The 23,652-nt window shown below is 33.3% G+C and overlaps 2 protein-coding genes across 3 annotated transcripts; both read left to right on the top strand.

Annotated features, from left to right (window-relative positions):
* The first annotated feature begins 4,851 nt into the window (after positions 1–4,851).
* LOC143225143 (uncharacterized) lies at positions 4,852–7,329 on the top strand. Of its 2 annotated transcripts, none has more exons than XM_076454019.1 (3): positions 4,852–4,928; positions 5,099–5,177; positions 6,059–7,329. In XM_076454019.1, exons 2-3 carry the CDS (start codon positions 5,105–5,107, stop codon positions 7,015–7,017), a joined length of 1,032 nt encoding a protein of 343 aa, XP_076310134.1. In that variant the 5' UTR covers positions 4,852–4,928; positions 5,099–5,104; the 3' UTR covers positions 7,018–7,329. The 2 variants fall into 2 exon arrangements, with proteins under 2 accessions (XP_076310134.1, XP_076310133.1); XM_076454018.1 differs by lacking the exon at positions 4,852–4,928 and adding an exon at positions 4,960–4,980.
* Positions 7,330–19,755: 12,426 nt separating this feature from the next.
* On the top strand, positions 19,756–23,618 carry LOC143225139 (protein takeout-like). Its single transcript, XM_076454012.1, has 3 exons — positions 19,756–19,993; positions 20,363–20,430; positions 22,553–23,618. Exons 2-3 carry the CDS (start codon positions 20,370–20,372, stop codon positions 23,482–23,484), a joined length of 993 nt encoding a protein of 330 aa, XP_076310127.1. The 5' UTR covers positions 19,756–19,993; positions 20,363–20,369; the 3' UTR covers positions 23,485–23,618.
* The last annotated feature ends 34 nt before the right edge of the window (positions 23,619–23,652 follow it).

The following is a 23,652-nucleotide window of genomic DNA, read 5'->3' as shown; positions in this document are numbered from 1 at the left end:
CAAGAGTTGGCAGTGGGTGGTGATGACTAGCTGCCTTCCCTCTAGTCTTAAACTGCTAAATTAGGGACGGCTAGCATAGATAGCTCTCGAGTAGCTTTGTGCGAAATTCAAAAAATAAACAAAAACAAATATTTTTTCTTATTTCAAAATTTTTGCACAAAGATATTTGAGGGGCTGTCAAGATACATAGATGGCGCTAATTTTGTAGTGACAGACGAGAAGAATTTGTTTTGTTTTTTTAAATTTCGCGCAAAGCTACTGAAGAGCTATCTGCGCTAGCCGTCCCTAATTAGCAGTGTAAGACTAGAGGAAAGGCAGCTAATCGTCACCACCTACCGCCAACTCTTGGGTTACTTACTCTTTTACCAACGAATAGTGAGATTATAATCAATAGTGAGATTGAGCGACACATTATAATGCCCTCATAGCTGAAAGAACGAACATGTTTGGTGCGACGGGGATTGGAACTTGAACCCTCGGTGTTCGAGTCGAACATCTTAACCCACCTGGCCAAGCAGGGTCTTAAGACGAGAAGAAAGGCAGCTGAGTAATAGCATTACTGATAGCTCTTGTAGAATAATTGTGGAATTAGACTGTAAATCTTATAGCGCAGTCACTACCACAAACATACAAAGTGTGGCTTTTCCAAAGGGCCGCGAATTATGAACCCTTGAAAACACAGTCCAAGTGCACTAAATACTAGAAAACGTACAAATTATGTTCTACATGACGACCGCATATTTAGAGAGAGAAAGATACAATTTTATATGATGCATTTTAAGCTCTGATTATGTGGTATCTCGTGTTCTTTCTTAACATAGGGTTCTTTAACCAGTATAGACTTCAGTTGGGAGAACTGCATAAAAATCAAACAAAAAGGAAACAGCAAAGTTAATAAGACTGTAACTAATTACATTTAATTAAATCAAAGCAACAAAAATATCACATACTCAAAAAAAGAAAAGAATACATTGTATTAAAACCATTTTTGACATGCAAAGCATGGAAAAACCGTAGTCAATGTAGAGTGTAGTGGAATAGTATATACAAGAACTACATTTTGAAATGACTTGGAATTTTTTAAGTTCTTTAATGCCACAAAATTCATTACATATGGGCATGATACATAAGAGATTTTTCTGGCGAAACATTTTTATATACTCTAAAGCTGTCAACGAAAACAGTAAGTGCCAAAAGCTCCCTATGCATTCCAGAAAACAATACGTGACGTAGCTGAGAGGGATATTTAGAAGAAAAAACAACACAAATCAAGAATACACAATCTGCTGCCACAAAATATCCGTTCAATCATCACTTACCTCAAACAACTTCAGAACGAACTCGGTATTCATATTATTCAGTAGCTGGTCAAGTTGCTAGACACAGTGTCTATGCATTTCTGTGTGATCACATTGTTGAAATGGACATTGGAATTCTGTTGCCGTTGTCACTAGATGGAATTTGGAAACTTTTCAGCAAGGAGCGATGTACTTGGGATATGTTAGATGACCCTTTTGCAATAAAATTATGCTGCAAAAACATAATTACCAGCTAGAGCATGACTAGACTTATCAACATACGCTGTAATAGCATGCAAAGGATCCAAAGTTGTTTTAATATAATCAGTCTCAGTAATTTTATTTCGTTTGCTGTAGTTACTTATTGAGAGATAGTCCATTGTCTTTACCTTGTAACATCAAGTTGAAATTTTGTCTGTTTCTGCCTTTGAGATGAAGTAACTAATTTAGGTGTAAGTCTGAGTTGGGAGACGAATATTCTTATTTGGAATAAATGTTGGCATAGGATCTAAGAATTGTAAAATTATAAGGTGATTTGACTTTAACATATGGTGTTTCACTTTTCCTGCTTTCTCCTGTGCGGATATACGGAATTGTTTTCTGTGCCCCGGTATCTAGAGCGAGTTTTAATGTATTAAGTAAGAAACCATCTAGTTAATAAAGTGTAATACTGGATATATCTAGTTAATAAAGTGTAATACTGGATATTTCCGTGCATTTTCTATTGTCTTTGCTAATGTGTAAATATTTTTGAAATTGCTGTATTTTCTGCAGATGCTAAATATCTTTCACGTAAATAATATTTTATTTATGTTTACACTTGTTCTTTAAAATTGTCTTTGGCGTGAGAAGACGTGATTTTTGAGACAAGGTAGCAAGAAGTTGTAGCATTGGTTTTTTTTCCACAAATTTTAACAACAATAGTTTTTTGATTTTTTCTAATGGTGGTCTACTTACTTTCTTCTTATGTGAAAGTTTGCAAAAAAAAATTAAAATAAGTTTTGAAAGGGTGCAGTTGTATCAAATACCGAAAAATAAAATATATATAAAATACCAATGGCATTTTTTTACTAGTATGTTTTATGGCAGAACACCCTTCGTTATAGCTATGTAGGTTTTCATACGTTATCAGTATTATGCAGGATTATTCATTGTTTTCCTTAGTTTATTGTTCGACCACTTTTGAGTTATCAGTGTTTTACTTGTCACGTTTTACCTTCCTTACATTTATTTAGAAACTTAAATTCTGAGTCAGGATTTTTCTATTCTGTGTGCTTCTTGAAAACAACAACTTGTAGTCTGATATGCCCAGACCATGTTTATTGAGCTTAATTTCCTATTATTTTAGAACTTTCTAATTAAAAATGTGTAGGATACTTTTGTACACTCAAAAAAAAACAAAAATAAACGAAAAACTACTATACAGAGACTAAAACTAAATGATTCACGCTTGCTCTCCTATTGTTTTCCCGCGGCAAATGTGATTAAATAGGTAAAACATAAGAATAAAAGTAATATTATAGGCAAAGAGAATTTTGCCAAATAAAGTGATCCGTAAAGTTGTTTTTAAACTGCATTCCTGCATACAGAGGTTTGAAATATTTAAGTTCAATGAACTAGCCAGATTTGTTAATTTCTGATAAATACCATACTTAAATTTTCGTTTAAGAATGTGTACGTTTCTTCAAATATCAGACAACAACAGAATATTAGTATATAATAAGGAAAATTTATAGGTTTACATGTTGACATAATTTATGTGTTCAATGTGGAATACAGTTGAATAATTTATGCAAATAAAAGGTAAAAACAGTTTAGAACTTAAGCAGGGAAACTAATACTAACAGTTATACCTTTAAACAGACATTTTTCAGAGGTGGTAATGTGTTGATATAGTTCACTGCCGGCTCTTAGGCTATACATTATTCTGGGCAAATAGTAGGATTGACTGTCACCCTTAAAGTACACTCCATAGCTTCACGATGCGAAAAGCGTTTTTACAACAAAGGAAGGCCAAATATAAATCCTCAGATCTACAGTCCAGTCATGTCTGACTCAGTCACGAATTCCTAAGAGTAACTGTACATACAGAATACATTAAGTGGATATGTCTTAAGGCTGAAATCCTAAGGGTACTTTAGAAGAATTTCAAAATGTATAACATATATTGTTTTCATCATATCATGGTATGTCAGAGCACTTGACAGCACTTACATTCTCAATAATAATCTTGTTTTCCACATCTGCTTTACCATTAAAACGTTAGGTTCATGTATGCGGTTAATTATTTACAGTTGATGTCTATAATTTGATGGCGATAAATTTCAACAATAAATAAATAGCACACACTCCACTTGTAATATATTGATACAAGTCAACGTATTCACAAATTTTCGTTGCCCTGTTGTTTATTGCAGTTGTGTCTAGAGCTTTAAATAATTCTCTCATAGATTTGTTCAGTTATTTTAGAACATAATTTTACAAGACGAATTATTTTTCTCTACTATTTTGTAATAATACACCATGTGATAACTGCACTTTATGCTCTTTATGGCTAGGTTTACAATAATGCAGTCTATATTTAATTATTCGTCTTTTGAACTATATTTTTCATGAGTATTTGTAGTCCGACAGAGTTCTAGTACGTTCCATATACTACGAGATAATATCATGCAATAATACTCAAATAAAGCAATGAGAAAAGCTTAGAATGTTCTGGTGATGCGAAGCAATGACATAACAATCACTAAATCGCAAAAGAATTACACAATTAAGTAAACAGTTACATAAACGAACTTGTGATAAACCATCGCTTCTAAAACTAACTAAATTTAAAACGGTCGCTATAAACTGACTCAACGTAGCCAGGTGGTTAAGGCACCCACCTCCTAATCCGAGAGGCGCGGGTTTGAATCCCTGTCACATCAAACATGCTCGCACTTTCAGCCGTGAGGTCATTATTATGTAACGGTCAATCCAATCTTTTTTGTTGGTAAAAGAAGTTGGCCAAGAGTGTTAGCGGCGGGCGGTGATGACTAGCTGTCTTCCCTCTTGTCTGACACTGCTAAATTAGAGACGGTTATCGCAGATAGCCAGCCCTATTGTAGCTTGGCGCGAAATTCAAATAAAACCGCTATATATCTACCTAATTCATAACTCTCGCATTAAACTCAAATGGTAAAAGTTGTATATATTACAAGAGTTGTAATGACGAACTGTAATTAATGAGGCCTGTAAAGAAAAGTGTGTAAAAATGTATAATAAAAAAGAACCTATGGAATGCAGGCTTCTACAATGCTCGAATTGGCCAATAATAGAAACATAATTTCTCAATGCCTAGATACTTTTACACACCTTGTTTTCAAAATATATGAGGAATTTATTTTGGGACATATGACAGCTGTTTTGACTCCTGACAAAACATATTGGTCTCAATATAGGGCGTGTGACAAAACAGTTGCAGTTCTTTTACTTAATTGCGTTACAACATTTATAGGCTGTGAAACGAAATTCTTCGCAGGAAATACGATAACCGCAACTGATAAAGAGATAAGTGGTATACCACTTAAACGCTGTTGAAAATGCTATAAAATCCTAGGTTAAAGAACTTATGAAATAAAGTAAATTAAGGTAAATGAAAAGTATGCTTTCTTTCAGTACTTTTAGGAGCTTTATGCCTGATGTATTATATTTTATATTTACGTAATTTTTGAAGCTAATATTTTTGTATTCTTCATATATCATGTTGGTTATTATGTTGAACTATTGTATATAAAGCTAAGTTTAAATTGCCATTTCAGGTCACAATGTCGAACGATGTGGTTTTGAGCATCTTCCTTTTAATTAGCTACGTATATCAAGTATATGGGAGGCCAGAAGGTTGGTTTAAAATTATTTATATTGCTTGTATTTTAGTAGTTCACATTATTCTTAAGAATTAAATTGCTGTTGATGCAATGATATTCGTTCCCTATTACAATTTATCCGAGATAAGCCTTCAATTTATTAAGGTACTTTGAATTTATATTGACACAATTCACTTAACGGGTAGCTAGCTAGTTCTTCGCTGATTACATGTGAATTTTTCAAAGCTTTAGTTATATAAAGTCTTCGTAAAAATACTAACATCCGATGTTAATCCATTGAAGTTAAACTGTTTGTAATGTTCGTAACCTATAAACGTTCCTGGTAAATACTTGAAGTTCCCGATTAATAAGTTATAGCTTTCAAAGTTTACAGTATATCAACTGTAGCAAAACAATAACATATAATGTCTCTTGGCGTGTTGCATTGGTTAAGTTTATGAGCGTGAAGCGAGTTTCCAAAAATTACAGCTTGCATAAAAATACTGACGATACACTACCATTTATATCCACAAACATATTACGTGTTTGATTCTCACACTCGAGAATCTTCTACAACTTTTGTGAATAGGTAGGAATTTCGCAATACATATTTAACAGTATAACTTATGTATATTTATAAATACAAATTTAACAAACATCGATATTAAAATAAATATATAATAGTAAATCCTTCATGCGTGAAACATTCAGTACTTTTATGAAAAATTACAAAATGTCCTAGTTTTAACTATTTGTAGTAATGTAAATTCATTGTTCTAATAGTATTAACAATAATATACATGCTACTAATCATTTCTCTTGGGTAATAGAAGATTTTCCCGAATAACTGAAAAATAAAAATATTCTCTGTTTTTGAAAATACTGCTGTTAATCCACTTTGTATTTTTTCTATAGATTTACACAAAGTTGAGGACATCGATTTTCTACAATACTCAGATGCTGATGTCATAGAAGATACATTTGTTTCTGTTCCGGAATCTTTTTTAAATTACTATAAATCAGAAGTTTTGTTAAATGATGATGTTTTCAATAGAATATCTTTAGATGATGAAATCGTGAAAGAACTTCCAGTGGACGACCAGGTTTTGAATGAAATGTCTCAGCTGGGTAACGTATTGGATAATAACATACAGGTTGAAAGCGCAACAGAATTAGACATGCTTTCACAACCAGATGAAATTAATTACCACCCAGAAATTAGGCAAAAAAGTTCCTTTAGAGATTTTATTTTAGTGTTTATGGAAGAATTTCGCCAAGTGCTTTCTGAAGGACTTTCTGAACTAAATATTCCTGTTTTGGATCCACTGGTAATTCCAAACCAGGTGTATAATTACAATGGAGAAACTGTTCAGTTACAACTTCAGTTTAGAAACATCAATATCATTGGAATATCTAACTTTCAGCTACAAAAGTTGAATACGTACGTAGAAAAATTGTCTCCACAGTTTAATTTCACATTGAATATGCACTCACTTATAGTAAAGACCAAATGTTCTGGAAAGGGAACTTTTGCTGGCTTTATTCCTGTGTCATTCGAGAACATAAATGCCAGTATAAAAGTCGAAAAGATAGAAGTTACAGGATCGGTAGAACTTTTGATGTTGAATAAAAAACTTAATGTCACAGGAGCGGATTTAGATGTTCAGTTTGGTAAGCTGCAAATGGAGTTCGAAGGATTAGATACTGCAGAAATTTACTCTGATATTATAGAAACTCTTCAGAAGCCGGTTATTGAAGAATTTAAGCCTAGCGTTTTGGATGTTCTTAAGGATAACTTCTTAAAACTTCTAAAATTCAGGTTGACAGAATTTAAGCCTTCAAAATATGAAAGCATAGCAAGTGTGATGAGGTAATTATGCTCATTTAAAAAAATCTAGAAAACAATAAATAATTAGCTCTGTAGAACTAATTTTTAGAACTGCTGGAATAAGAAAATAACACTTGGAGTTTAACATTGAACTACAATTTCGATGTCATAATTTTATTTTATCAATAAACATGTACGCTTTTCTTCAGTAAAACATTAATATTTCAAATGTTCTATCTTCATATAATAATAATAATAATACAAAGCAAGTATGTTCAAAAGCATATGTCTTATGCAGTGATGTATTATTAACAATATAGAAACTATAAACAGAGAGAATAAAGTGTAGTGGCTTGTCTCTAGAGTCTCATTTTATTAGAAGTGTTAGCTTTTAGGGTTGATTATAGCTGTTTTGTAAAATGTGGCGATCGTTTTCACTATTCAGGAATGGTTCTGTAGATTAAAGTCAGGGGTTGGAAATGACTATAGCATATTTGACATTATTTCAGAAGTGCTAGAAAAGACGTATGATGTAAAGGATTATCACACTAAAAGAATGTAGTATTTCTTACGATTCCTCAACTATTACGAGAGAAGCAAGAAAAAACTAATTAAAATAGGCCTAAATTCTATATGATTGTATTCAAGCCTTCAAAAGTAAATAATTTAAACAATTTGTGTATCTTTGTGTGCTCCTAACATAAAGATTATATGTGATGAAACCTTAAAGCTAGAAAAGTAACAATACAAAATAGCTTTAAAAAGTGTATTTTTCAACAATTTTAAATAATGAAGGGTTCTGAGCATACAAACCATTTAAACCTATCCTGGAAGACAATACAGTTTAATTTCCATTTGCTTCTTAATATCCAAATAGGTGGTTATTTTTAAGAAACCTAAGGTAGTAGAAATATGGTAAGATCCGGGAATATCCACTACAAACATTTAACGGTAATCAGTTTTACAAAAGAAAACTACAGACTAATTTAAATTCTAACAACCAAAATAATTTAAACACTTCTTAAATGGGAAGAACAAGTAAGAGTTTAATATTCCTTAAACTGATAAAATTATTAATAGGTAATCACATAAGTATAAATGTTGAGTGCATTCTTGAGAAAGTTTAGATTTGATCAAGCACCGTCAAACAGAATGTAATCATCATTGGGCATTTTATTATATTGAGCTGATGATGAAGAACAATAATGAATTCTAGAAAGTTTGATAATTGGTGATCTCAAGTAAAAAATAAATCAATATCATTCAACACTACTACTCAATTTAAACAACAGTATTCAAAGGGTAGCACTCCTCTTATAATGTAAGTCTTAGAAATGAAGGCACTTTCTTGCTATTTGCCTCAGTTTCGAGTGTCAAGGGAACAGGTGATTTCACTTATAACTGTCACGAGTGCATTATAGGTTATAGATCGCCCATTATATTCAAAGGTATAGGCCTGTCTGTGTACACAGTGGATGTACAATCCCATTCTCTCATTAAAGCTGTGGGTGTACAGTTTCTTTTCATGACAACTATGAAAAGTTGTTTGGTTTATACTGCGCCATCCAGTTTCCTCATCATTTTATCAGCAACTGGTTTAACTATAAATAGGCAGGATAATATGTCTCAGACATGAGGCTATTTGCCTCAGTTTCGAGTGTCGAGGGAACAGGTGATTTCACTTATAACTGTCACGAGTGCATTATAGGTTATAGATCGCCCATTATATTCAAAGGTATAGGCCTGTCTGTGTACACAGTGGATGTACAATCCCATTCTCTCATTAAAGCTGTGGGTGTACAGTTTCTTTTCATGACAACTATGAAAAGTTGTTTGGTTTATACTGCGCCATCCAGTTTCCTCATCATTTTATCAGCACCTGGTTTAACTATAAATAGGCAGGATAATATGTCTCAGACATGCGGTGTTCAATTACTATCACTATTTTAAGTCCCCTCCAGTGGCACAACAGTATGTCTGCAGACTTAGAACGCTATAAATCGGGTTTCGATACCGGTGGTTGGCAGAGCACAAATAGCTCATTGTGTAACTTTGTGCTTAATTTCAAACAAACAAACCCTATTTGAAAGTCAACAACTTTTATAAACATATTCAGAAGTGCACAGGGGGAATCGAAATAAGGGTTAAATAAGATATAATGTGATGGTAGATTTAATTATTCATTGGTAAACAATATTTAAAGAACTGGTGGTGGTGGCCGTTGACTAGCTGCCTTTTATAAAGTCTATCACTTCAAATTTGAGATAGCTACTGCATACATGCCTCGAGTAGCTTTGCACAAAACTCAAGAAACAAATGACGTCACAAGCTTTGTAAGGTTAAACATCCAAAGCTATCTTAAAAACATTTGATATTACGCCATTGTTGTCAAAAGGACAACTTCTTTATAGAATCAATGAACTGAGTTAGAACTTCTGAATTAATGCATTGCTAGAATGAAGTGATAAATACAATATACAAAATTTATGAACTGTTTGAAAACTAATCAGATAAAACAGAATTAAACAAGTATTAAAAAAAATTCACAAAACCTTAACTATAATATAGTGATGAAAATGCAACAAATTTAGAAACAAGGTATGTGTGTATTTTCTTATAGCAAAGCCACATCGGGTTATCTGCTGAGCCCACCAAGGGGAATCGAATGGCTGATTTTAGCATTGTAATTCTGTAGACATACCGCTGTTCGGGGGGCGAACAAGGTATGGATGAATATAAAAATTATTATGGGAAAAATTGCTCCTAATTTAGTGATTTCTCTACTTTTGCATGAATGAAAGCATTTAAACTGAAGAGTGTTATACAGTCTTACAATGGCTAATACTCATAAGATTGACTTACAAGTATTCTGGAATGTTAACTGAAGTTAACGGTAATATTTCTAGAACCTACGTCTTCCAACTTCACTCCTACTCATTACTTGCGTATGTAATCGCCTTAACCACCTGTTAGGGCCATGTTGATTATGTAGATACACGTATGAATGTTATTTTGTTTTGGAATTTTGCGCAAAGATACTCGAAGGTTATCTGCGCCAGCCGTCCCTAATTTAGCAGGGCCAACTCTTGGTCTACTCTTTTACCAGCGAATAGTGGAATTGACCGTAACATTATAATGCCCCCATGACTGAAAAAGGGAGCATGTTTGGAGTAACGGGGATTCGAACCCGCAGCCCTCGGATTATAAGTCGAGTGCCTTAATTACTTGGCCATGTTATTGCCGAATGTTATTTAAAAACAATATAAGATACACCTGTTTTTTTGTGTTTTAACAAATTAATAATAATATTATTATTCAATTACATTTTTTTTTCATTTCTAAACAATATAAACATTTATTTTTAGTGTTTTTGGGAAAAAAACTTGGTTTTCCAAATTCAAATTAGGATTTCTATAGAAAATTAAACAACTTCACTTTTTAGGTTTTACTTTTAGGTTTTAGGTGATTGATTGATTGGAATTAAATAAAAATCTACACAATTGATGAACCCTGGTAGTGGGCGAAAGGCCTTGTGCGGTTGTAGTATTATTACATATTATTTGCTTTAAATTATAAATCTTGAAAATTAATGCCCAGAGTTTAACTTTTACAGTTTTTTTAAGTATTGCATGCTGCAAATTTGAAATTGAAATGTTTGATACAAAAAAGAATTGTATCTGTCACTTGTAAAAGATGAAATGCTTTTGATACACTAACGTTCAGTAAAGAGTTTTATTAAAGCAATTTGGTTAACTATATATCATAACGTATTTAGCAAATTCATGTTAATACCGCAAGGTCATTGTTTTTACCTGTTTATGTTGTTATTAGAAATATTTTGCTGAATTTCGCTCAAAACTACTCGAGGGCTACTAATGATACAGAAGAGGAAAAGCAGCTAATCAACACCACCTATTGCTAACTCTTGGGCTATTCTTTACCAATGAATAGTGGAATAGATCATTACTAATAACACCACTAAGGCTGAAAGGAACTGTTTTCGGTGATAGGGTATGATCCTAACCCACAAGTTGAGAGTTCTAACAACTGGGACGTGTCACACCCATGTTGTAAGGCGAGTAAATATATAAGAATTAAATTATTGGCGCAAAGCCCCTTTAAAAGTTAGAAAATAAAAATAAATAGTCGGGTTTGTTTGTTTTTGAATTTTGCGCTAGCCGTCCCTAATTTTGCAGTGTAAGATTAGAGGGAAGGCAGCTAGTCATTACCGCCCACCGCCAACTCTTGGGCTATTCTTTTCACAAACGAATAGTGGGATTGATCGTAACATTATAACGCCCCCACGGCTGAGATGGCGAGCATGTTTTGTGCGACGGGGATTCGAGCTTTCGACCCTCAGATTACGAGTCGAGTGCTTTAATCCAGTTTGTTCTGCATTAAGCACTTTACTGTTTGCATGTAAGTAATGTGCAAATACTTTACATTATAGATGCAGTAAAGAGAAAACGGTTCGTCACCTCACTAAACATTGTTTCATACAGCTGTGAAAATCTTTACATTACGAAGGTGTTCAAGGTCACACGCAGACATGTGTACATACGTACAGCGCGAGCAAGAAAACATCGAATGTGCTTGCGTCTTGCAATTAATTCGTTTGAATAGTTGTTTGTTTGTTTTGGAATTTAGCACAAAGCTACTCGAGGGCTATCTGTGCTAGACGTCCCTAATTTAGCAGTTTAAGACTAGAGGGAAGGCAGCTAGTCATCACCACTCACTGCCAACTCTTGGGCTACTCTTTTACCAACGAATGGTGGGATTGACCGTCACATTATAACGCCCCCCACGGCTGAAAGGGCGAGCATGTTTGGCGCGACCGGGATGCGAATCCGCGACCCTCAGATTACGAGTCGCACGCCTGAACACGCTTGGCCATGCCGGGCCAGATTCGTTTGAAATCTGTATGTTGTAAACAAAATTGTTGTAAATGCGATGTACTATGTTGCTTAAAACGTTTAAGTAAAAGATGGCTATCTATCTACACCCATATATCAATATTTATGGTGCGAAAGAAGAGTACAGTTTGATATGAAAAAAATTAATTTCTATTCATATGACATGTATGATCAAATTACCCATTGTTATTTTCATTTATTATTATTTATTCTGTTGTATCGTAATAAATATTAGTTTTTTGCTACCCAATTCTATAGCTAAATAACAACGTTTAGTAACGGTTTACCTAAAATAATTTACATCTATTATTCCGGAATTTTATTGTTCACAAGACGACGTTACGGTAAATTTCGTCGAAGTTTATGCTGATTAAGTTCTTCACGAGTATTAAATTTACAACATTAAACCAAGAAAACAACTACTGTTTGTATTTCGCTAAGTGACGTATATCAGACTACATGGAGAATACTATAGTGTTTGTATTTCCAAGTAAGATATTTCGTATTACACAATGAAAACAACTAATGTTTATGAATCTCTAAATAAGATACATCACATTACATGAAAAAACAACTAATGTTTATGTGTTTCTAAGTAGAGTATAACACATTACACAAAAAACCTAGTGTTTGTGTTTTTCTTAACTGAGGTCATTTGTAACCAATAGAAAGTTAATATTTGCATCTATCAAATGATGTATTATACTACATTAGGTTCTGAACGGATTAACTATTATCTTGGATGAATTTGTAATCGCTCTTGTCGTGCAGTTACAAAGTCAAAACATTTTTGAGAGTTATGGGGAATTGTCTACTTTTTGCGTGTTATTAGTCTGTGTTCTTTGGCGCATTATCGAATTATAACATGTAATTATAAACAGATGTATACTGTTACGAGCTTAAAGCTACTTAGGATAAACAAATGCAGTTTCATGTTACAATTTTAAGTCATTCTAGAAAGAAAAAGGGATAATTTAGATTTATTTTGATTTTGTGTGTGTGTGTGTGCGTGGTTATGAGGTCGTCCCTCTCGCATAAAAAAATTTGACATGTTGCTTATACAGCTTTCCCCAGCTAAAACGGCATTTTGTTTCGCCTTTGTTGACTGTATTATAAATTATTTCTGCTTGATTCTGTTGTTGTCTTGACGTCGACTTAGACGAATAACGGTTGATGTTGACAGCAAATCCTGGTTCTAACACCTTGACATTCGTTTGTGTACTTCAGGTTTATGTCGACAGCGTGTGCAAGGAGCACTTCGGAACACAATTTCAAATTAAAACTATGGAAAAGTGCAGTCCATTTACTTTAGTGTTGTACGAATACGGAATGAAGACCTTGTAGTCACTGTATAACCAAAAAACTTTACATACAATAACTTTTAATCTTGTAAGAGTAATTTTCACGAAATATGGCACACTTTTAGTAACAATTACAAATAATTTTCACACAATAAACAACATTTTACTGAGAATTTACATAGTCAGAGTCTAAATCACTAATTAAGGCATAAATGCCTTAGAATAATTTCATTAGGTGGCTCATACGAACACAGCAATGAAAAACTTCAATCTGAGATCGAGGTAAGTGAAGTGTTCGCCAGTAAATGTTTTTCTCTGTAGATCATTGGGTAAATTAAATCTTTGTCTTTCTACTGGTTCTAAATAACGTAATAGTAGACGTCAGAGCGAAATATTAGATATTTGAACATGGATTCATTTTACTTTTAATCGGCGACTAGAAAGGAAACTTCTGAATTGTCTCAGTTTACGTTTGTTCAAAACATCTATGTTTTACTTTTTATATGATTAATCGTAGAAAAAATGAAAACTAAATGTTTAAGAAATAGAAATTAAGTAGAAGCCTATAAAATATTTTGATGAAGGGAAAATTCGTGAAGAAATTCAAACTAACTTTGGAGTGAAACACATATCAATTGGATATTTTTAAAAAGTCAGCCAAAAAGTAAGAAAATATATTAAGGCAGAGTATGGAGCAAAAAAAAAGAAGAAAAAAATGTGAAGCAATCCATAAACCCGGACCTGGAAAAAGCACTACACACGTGGTAGAGCAACACCATGATCCAAGTCTAATACTCACTAAACATTTATTTCCCAGGAAAGGCGCTGAATAGATGGATGTAAGCAATTTTACACCAAGTAATGGGTGGACTTCTCAGTTTAAAGTCTGACACAAACTCCCTCTATTATGACACGGCTGGATGTATACGTGACGAATTGTTGAAGCGTAATTGTTTTACAAAGAACATTACACAAACAATTATTTGCATGTCAACGAACAAATTATAATATAAAATTCTAAATTAATAAAAACTAGAATAAGTTAAACAATGTTCGTCTTTAAGAAGTTAACGTCTGGAAATTTGGGAAAAGGAATGACAAATGTATTTTTTTCTGAAACGAAAATGTCGAAGCCTTTTATGTCGGAGTATTTTACGTTGGCCCAAAAGCGTAGACATAGACGAGTATTACTGTAATATTAACTTCTGATAGAAGCAAACTATGTACTTGCATCAAAACTGAAAATTAACCTCAAAATTATATACATTAACAACTAAATACGTTATTTTATGTTTTTACATATAAATAAATATTATTATACATTGTTTTATCAGTTAAGCACACTCGCTGAAAAGGAAGTTTTCAGATGTAAACCTAAGACTTCACACTCTAACCCTAAACGACAGTGTTAATCTATATAAACTTTTATTTATAATAACCGTTTTGTAAATTGTGTTGTTATTTGTACATTAAAATATATGTGTGTTAAGAAAGAAAACTGTGTGTATCAGTCTTGCTTGCAAATATCAGAAATTCCATATATATGGACAATTAATTAACTTTTAAATTAAAATTTCCGGCTACTTTAAATGGTGATACGTAACACATTAAATCGGAGACTCGTCCGAGATAAATTATAATACGTAAAAGATGTGATATACCTTACATAGAGAAACACAAACATTACTTGTTTGCTTCATGTAACATGAAAGACATGCGCAGTAAAAGATACCCGTAAGGATAGAAATAAATAATCTCTAGCTTCCTGAGCCTCACCCATACCCACCGCGTATTTAAGTGAGTGAGTTAAGTTCAGTGCCGTGTAGTCAGTTTATTTTACTTTTTTTTATGCTTGGATAACAGTATGAAATACAACCGTAAAGCATCTCCAAGTGCTAGTGAGAAAAGCCGCAGAATTATGACATTAGCTGAGAAAATTCGCATCTTTGCCAAATTACAAAGTGAGATGAGTATGCCATCCATAGGCAGGGAATATGGCGTGAATGAGTCTTCCATACATACAATTAAAAGAAGTGAAAAGAAAATCTGTGCAAATGTTAAGGTTTCAGTCCCTATAAGTGATAAGGTTTCTAAAATACTTATAATAAATCTGTTCATGGAAAAAAAATTGATGTGTGGTGTGGATCAGTGAATAAGTGTAAAAAGGGTTCTGTTATTGATAACGTAGCTATACGTGAGAAAGCGCATAGTTTGTATGAATATATTGTACCTAATGAGGGCGGAAGTACTGTGAGTTTCAGGCAAGTAAAAACTGGTTTTCCAAATTTAAGCAATGCTCCAACCTCGATAACTTGCTTCATCACTATACACTATAGACTGACTCAGTTGCACGATTCAAGCCGTGATTCTTTAAATTTTCAAATAAAAAGATATGCCGCTTAACAAGTGTTTAATCCTGATGAAAAGATGGGCGACAGGACATACATCACCAAGCAGCAGCAAGTAGCATCAGACTTTAAAGCCTTTAAAGTACATTTGTACATTAAAAGTCTAATGTACAAAATGTACATTATGTTGTACATAATTCCCTAGCGTTCTTATGCTAGGAAGTGATGAAGTTTTAGTAAAAAAAAACTGTATTTTTTACTACAAAAAAATATAGTGGATAGGCTCACGTTTTTTTGTGGAAATGCATCGGGTGTCTTTAAGTGAAAGCCTGTGCTGGTTTATCGATCCGCAAACCTATGCACATTAAGTAAAAGGCAACAATAAGCGACGTTTGCCTGTTCTTTAGTGTTGAAATAAAAAGGCTTGGGTAAATAGGATACTATTCAACGACTGGTTCCAAGATCAGTTCGTGCATGAGGTTAAAGAGTATCTGGCAAAGAAGAACTTCCACTTCAAGCTTCTTTTAGGTTTAGATAACGCTCCTGTCTACAACACTAAAACACTGCATTTCAGCCAGCTTAACGTGGATATAGTATATATAGTTTTACTTCCCAATACAACTTCCATCCAGCAACCGATGAGCCAAGCAGCAATAAAGACATTCAAGTCTAACTACATAAGAAATGTCTATTTGTATGCAACCCAAACTATAGACTCCAGTGTTTTTGAAAACGTAACCACATTTTAGAAAGTTTTTGACATTAAGAATTGTATCGATATTACCAAAACGTCATGAAACGAGGTGGAAGAGTCTATCATAAATGCATACTGGCACCATCTTTGACCTGAAGTCGTAAACGATTTAAGGAATTTCTGACGATTAAAGAGGAAGTTACCGATATTGAAAGATTCACTAAAGAAATGAGGGACGAGGAAATGGTTGAGCTGCTGGAATCCCATTATCAAAAGCCAACGAATGAAGAATTTGAAGCACTAATAGCCTTCTATAACAGTTGTAGTGATGAAGATGCTGAAAAGACAGAGCTTACTAAACCCATCCTACGGCAAAGATTGTGCCCAATTTCTTATGCTAGGCAGAAAAACTCACAGAAATTGTTGTAGACATGGACCCCACTGTTAAAAGAAGCATTAAATTTAAAAGCGAGTTTCCTGACGTTCTGGCATTCTAGAGAGAAATCTTGGAAGATTTGAGGAGGAAACTAAACAGTCGGAAATTACTGACTTTATGAAGCCTAGGTCAGCCGATGTAACGCCTTTCGACCCTATCCCATCCCATCTCATCGACATCTTCATTGGGGTTTGAGGCCAAATTTTCCGATGTTCGATTGGTCTATAACTAGCCTACCAACCTCCAAATCTACTATCATCATTATTGTGAATCTTTCTCTCATCAACAAAAGGTATTCGTCTTCATCATTCATAGGCTAATATTACAATAAAATGCAGTAATGTATTATTTCATTTAACATGTTTTCATTTACAGGAGCAGGATATCACATGTGAATGCTAATATATTTATGATTTTATATTTTTAGTTCACCTACAATACTGTGTAGGTTGGGCTTTTCATTTATGTGTAAAAAACAAAATCCATATATAAACATTTATCACAGACAACGTGGCGATGTTCCCGTACCCCTATTAATCCCATAAGTTCTTCCGACATGGCTTGCTCGAGTCATATATCGTCATTGTTAAAGGAGGGTTCATTGTATTAGATATTTTGGAAAGGTATGCCAATTGATTTTATAAGCTCACGATTCTATCCATTCCTAAAACCAATTATATTTTAATGCTCTGTAAAACATCTCTGTTGCGTATAGCGTAGTTCTTGGCACATTTTATATGTGAAGTTTACTACATTGATCGAAGTAGTCGTTTCGAGTGCTATTGATACATTTCAATACTGTTGGTTTGGTAAACACGAATTTAATTTAACTAAACTCGCGATATTCATAGGCATAGCTCTGGGTGTTTGTTTGCAATTAGGATTTAAAGTATTTATTTTTACAAGTTTTGCAACAGTATATATATATATACGAATGTAAAAAAAAAAAAAATACGGAGCCGAAAATGTGTTTCATCACTTGTTACTTAATTACATCACCTTTTAGGAATTCCACCCTTTATCATTAATCCCGGATAAGGACAATTGAAATAAAAAAAACAAGCCTAGGCTGCATGTAGAAGTGGTATCCAAACAAGTTAATCCATAAATGTTTTGGATAATGCATAGCTCTGATGCCATTAAACTATTCTTTTGGATTATTCAGAGGCTGATTAACATGCCATCTCACTAAAGATTAGTCTTCCACTTTTCGTTAAAAAAATCTTTAAAAAATGAATATAGCGGGTAGCAGAGAAAGGCGAGGTTCAATAATTAGTCCTAATAACAAGATCTCTGGAGTTTTATAAAGAAAAATTCAAAATTCGTATATTTAATGTCTTATAGAATTGTTATTTTTAATACTTTCTCTACTTAATTTGCTTTTTCTGAATATATAGGCTTTAATGCATATCGTGCTAACCCTAAATACGTTTACTTTGATAAGCTAAATCGTTACATATACCTGTCTATTGATGTAGCTTATAAGTTCCGAGTTATATATTAACAGATGTTATATTAAACAAGCTGAATTATCTGTTCTTTGTCCGGGTTTTGAACTTTAAAAACATGTTTGGCTAGATTTTATGATAATTAATATACAATCATAATTTTCATACAGTTTATTTATAACATAATATATTATTATATTATTCATTATTACATCCCTAAACGTGTTGTATAAGCTTTAATAACACATCAAGCATATACTTAAAACATGGTATGTACTGCGCGACAGGCAGGGTGACTTTATAGGAAGAGGTAGTGGACAAATTAGTGTTGGTAGAAGTGATTTCTGTTACCTGCTTTCAACACCTAGCTCTTAATGTCCTTCCACAATGTTTCATGTTGTTAATTCCTTGACGCTCATTGGCTGCAGAAATGTTTTACGAGCCAAAGTTGTAAAGTCACAGGTTAAAGTAGGAAGTGGGTATAAACCAAGAAAAGGCTCTTCATATCAGCCTCATGTCAGTTGTCGGAGTAACAATTTCATCGAAGTTTATGTATTAATGCAATAGTGGCGGCCTTATTTTTTATTCTATTTCTTCATAAAGTTCTAGAGCATTTCTGAGATATATAAGACGTTTATGAGCCTTCACCCCCACACTGTATGCTGTTTAATGGAAAATTTAATATACTTTTTTGTTTTTGGTATGAGCACGTGGCGTCATCTTTCAATGTAGTTAACGTTAACTTATGTCAAAGTTAATAAATGCCCAATAATAGCAGTAATGGAAGGAAATAGGGTAATGAATCCCCTGTTCCACAAAGTGCTGAATGACATACTCAGTAATCATAATACAATAATCACAAAGTCAAAACAAAGCAGGAAAAAACGTCCCAGAATATCACTGTTTTCTAATAAATTTGATTTAAAGTCAAATCTAACTTCGCTAGTGATATTTATTTTTCACTTTAAAAAGAATTACAGATGATGTTTTTATCACCCATCAACATTTGCCACCTTAAAGTAGGTGGATATGAGTATGGACATTATTATAATTTTTCAGTTGCTTGCTGTTAGAAAGTCAGAAGTAAAAGAAGAAACAGGTATCGCAAAGACTTTTTAGGAAAACTTCTGAAAATAATACTGTGGGTAAAATAGAGTTTACCTTTTTAAACAAAACTGCACAGTTAAAGGATATATTTTTAGCTTATCAACTTGGTAAGGTGACTTAACTAATTCTCCCTTCCCCCACCAGTGGCTCAGAGTTTGTCTGCGGACTTACAACGCTAAAAACCGCGTTTCGTTACCCGTGGTGGGCAGAGCACAGATAGCCCATTGTGTAACTTTCTGCTTAATTACAAACAATCCAATGTTGTAAATATTTTCGTAGTCTTTGAAGAACATAACATTAAGAAATAGTTGTGCGTCATCACGGATATCTACTGGTGATTACATGATTAATACAGTTCCATACGTTACATTTAATGGCTGATAAGAGTGTTAGAATATAAACATTTCCGGTAATGTAATTTACTGCGTAGTTATTTTTAGGTTTTGTTGGGTAATTATTAATATATGTTTTTATTGCAAGAGTGATAACTGTAGATAAACAATTCCACGTAAAAGGAATCATTAGAAGAGAAGACCAGCTGTGCTGATTCTCACAGAATTTAGATCTCAGATTTTCGTCATCTATTAAAACAAATATTTTGCCATGAGGAGCAGAAAGATCGAAAGTCTATTAAGTTTCTCAATATACGTGAAAACGTCATTATGTAGAAAGATAAAAAGAAAATAGGGTATAAAAGACCTGTTTCACTCCTCTCCAGATCAGTTCGAATAAAAACGTCTAAGCATCCGAAGAAAAAACGCCATAAAGAATAAAGGTAAGTCGCAAAAACAATATTATATGTTAGTGAATTATTGAAAGAAACTAAATGATCCATATTCTTGCATAAATAATAAAATTAAGTTAAATACAATACACAATCACATATATGATACTACATAACCACATGCGCTGTATATTATTTAGGAGTAACAAAAGTTGATGTATAACAGTAAGTAATACAAATAGAAGTAGAGAAAGGAGAAGCTTTCCTATCTTACTGTTGAAGTTTAACGATTTCTGTAACACAGTGTATTTGCGTATAATTTTATTTACATTCAAAATCCCATATTGATCAACAAACATATTTTAAAGGAAATCTGGCAAAGAAGAAATGAAGTTTTTTGTTTCTTTTAAAAACTTGTAGTTTCAACATGAGATTCCATCCAGTGAGTGTATTACTCTTTTTTGGACCTTTGACGAACGCTATAACCGGTAAGTAAAGTTAATACATTTAGTTGATCCATAATTATATCGTCGATAAATAATTTATTAACATAATATTTTATGAGGTGATAATAAAAACGTACTACACCCACGTTATACGGTTAATGATTTTTATAGACTAGATTTATTGTTTTTCATTTTAAAAATAGTAGCTATAAATTACTGACTTAAATAAACCTCTCAAGCTATTTCAGAATTTTAAAAGTTCTTTACGTTTTGTTTGTTGACACAAAAATATTTCCGGTCGAGTAGAGGTAGTTTTAATTGTGTGTTTGTTTAGAATTAAGCACAAAGCTACACAATGGGCTATTTGTGCTCTGCACACAACGGGTATCGAAACCCGGATCTAGGTGTGTGAGTCCTCAGGCATTCCTCTGTGCCACTGGGGTGCAAGAAGAGTTTGCTCCAGACATCAGATGAATGATGCTTTCATGATAGCTAATGTGGAGAACATCAGTTAGTTTTTCGTTTATTCAAAAGGAATTATAGTTTATTTGATTGTTTTTGAATTTCTCGCAAAGTTACAAGAGGGCTATCTGCGCTTGCCATTCCTAATTTAGCAGTGTAAGACTAGATGAAAGGCAGCCACCCACAACCAACTCTTGGGATTCTCTTTTATCAAAGAATAGTGGGATTGACTATAACTTAATAACACTCCTACGGCTGAAAGGGCGAGCATGTTTAATGTGATGGGGACAGGAATTACAGAACGGACATATCTGTAATTTGTTTTATTCTGTTTTTGTTCTTGTATTTTTCTCAAACGTAGCTTGTACATGAACAAGATGGACATAAGTATTAAAGGTAATTTTGATTTATTAATCGAAACGTAGAAAGCTTTTGATATAATGCATCTATAATATATCAGTAGCACAACAAATCCTGCCTCATTATATTCCGTAAAGGAACACGTCTAGTGTTCCTCATTTAATTATGGCAATTTTGAGTAAAGCGAAGTACTTTTTTACATAAAAATTTTAGGAGAATCGTATATATTTAATGGTAAAAAATTCGATGTGTTTCTTTTATAGGCGCAAAAACTCTTATTCTGTATTTGAACACGCCCGGCATAGCCAAGCGTGTTAAAGCATGCGACTCGTACTCTGAGGGTCGCGGGTTCGCATCCCCGTCGCGCCAAACATGCTCGCCCTTTCAGCCGTGGGGGTGTTATAATGTGACGGTCAATCTCACTATTCGTTGGTAAAAAAGTAGCCCAAGAGTTGGCGGTGGGTGGTGATGACTGCCTGTCTTCCCTCTAGTCTTACACTGCTAAATTAGAGACGGCTAGCACAGATAGTCCTCGAGTAGCTTTGTGCGAAATTCAAAAAACAAACAAACTGTATTTGAACAAGTATACTAAACTTGGTATGTACCAGAGATCTTATGAGCTTTTGAAGCAAACAATAATTTAGATTAATTGTCAGTATCGTGTGTTCTAAGAGAATAAAACTGCCTTTGTTACGAATAATTAAGAAAGGTAGAAATAATATATTTTTATTCCATTGCCTTTATGTTAAAACTAATTTTCACGTATATGAAAAGCATGAAAATCTGTTTACTTAGAATGGCATAGATGAAGTTATCTTTGTTTTTTTTGGAATTAAGAACAAACCCACACAATATGCTATCTGTGTTTTGCCCACCATGGGTATCGCAACCCGGTTTCTATCATTGTACTTCCGCAGACATTCCACTGTACCCCTAGGGGGACATAGGTGGAAAATATGATGTTGATGTACTTAATTTTTCTTATGGCAGCAAAATCCATAGAAACAGTTGCCACAGATGCCTCTTGTTTAGTTTTGTGCAAATGTCCAAAAATAAACATTTTCATATATATTGCCGATTATTAGCAGTTTAAATTAAGTAATTATTTCTCTCTTATAAAACATTATTACACACTCCTACAGAATTGAGCATTATCAAATGCTTAAAATAAGCATTAGAAATGATTTCTAAATACCTGTACAAAGTATTTATATTTGCATAAACGTGTACCACACTTTAGCGCTATTACTACGCTTGCAATGGGTATTCTTCATTTTAATTTATTATTATGGTTAGTTTATAATTTGTTTAGGTTTTTAATCGTTGTTTTGTTTTTTATTAGTACGAGATGAAATAACCACGAGAAGCCGAAATGATCTGAGGAATCAACTATCAGCCAATGAAGGAAGTTTATCTGCAGATCTTGGAACTTTTAGAAGCCCTGTGGTAAATTTTTATCCAATTGAACAATTAAAATTCCCAGAAGAACTTGTTCAAAAGCCGATGGTAAATGTGGTGGACACTAATATTGAAGAGGAAATTTCACAAGTCGAGGGTAATTTGCCCTACCATATGAAGCTCGGGGGTGAAGAAATAGTCAATGTTAACAAGAAATTGCTTAATTCAGTTGACCATTCGTTAAGTAATTATCTTATGGAAGTTCTGAATAATTTTAAACAGGTTATGAAGGTTGGACTTTCAGATCTTAACATCCCAGTACTTGATCCACTGAAGCCAGATGATATAATTATAAGTAATAATAAGGGCAGCACAAAAATAACTTGTGAATTAAATAACATGGTTGTAACTGGTCTATCGGATTACCAAATTGGATATTTAAATGCCAGTCTAAATCCACCTTACATGAAATTTCAACTTTCATTACCAAAACTGAATTTTAAAGGAAAGTACGCTTTAAAAGGAACAGCACTTGGCCTTTTCCCATTATATGGAAATGGTCTCGCTTCAATAAGCGTTACAGATTTGAAACTGAGTGGTGAAGCAAAGTTTAAAATCGGTTTAGATCTAAAACTTACTGCCACAGATTTGAAGCTTGATTTAGATTTTCGAAGAATCTTGGTAAACTTCGAAAATTTACTTGGTGGAAAAAACCTTGGCAAAGTGTTGAATGCTTTGATCAGTGCATTAGGCCGCCCAATATTCAATAAAATGAAAGTGAAGCTGTTAAATAAACTTAACGAAAACCTTTTGAAAAACATAAATCAACAGTTAAATAAATTTGATATTTCTCAGATCATATCAAAGTCAGCATAAAGTAATGAATAAACGTCTTGTAGGATAAACAAAATTAAATTATTGTCTTGTCAATACTTTCGATAACTTTTTAGCATAAAAATCCCATTATTGCTTAAAGTGAAAATTAAATAATAAAAATACTTAATAACTAATGGTTATTTGTTTTTCTTTCATAAGCAGGAATAG

This window comes from Tachypleus tridentatus, chromosome 9 (genome assembly GCF_004210375.1).
Source record: "Tachypleus tridentatus isolate NWPU-2018 chromosome 9, ASM421037v1, whole genome shotgun sequence".
NCBI lineage: Eukaryota > Metazoa > Arthropoda > Merostomata > Xiphosura > Limulidae > Tachypleus > Tachypleus tridentatus.
Note: the sequence above shows the minus strand (reverse complement) of the source record. Positions and strands in the feature narration are given on the sequence as shown.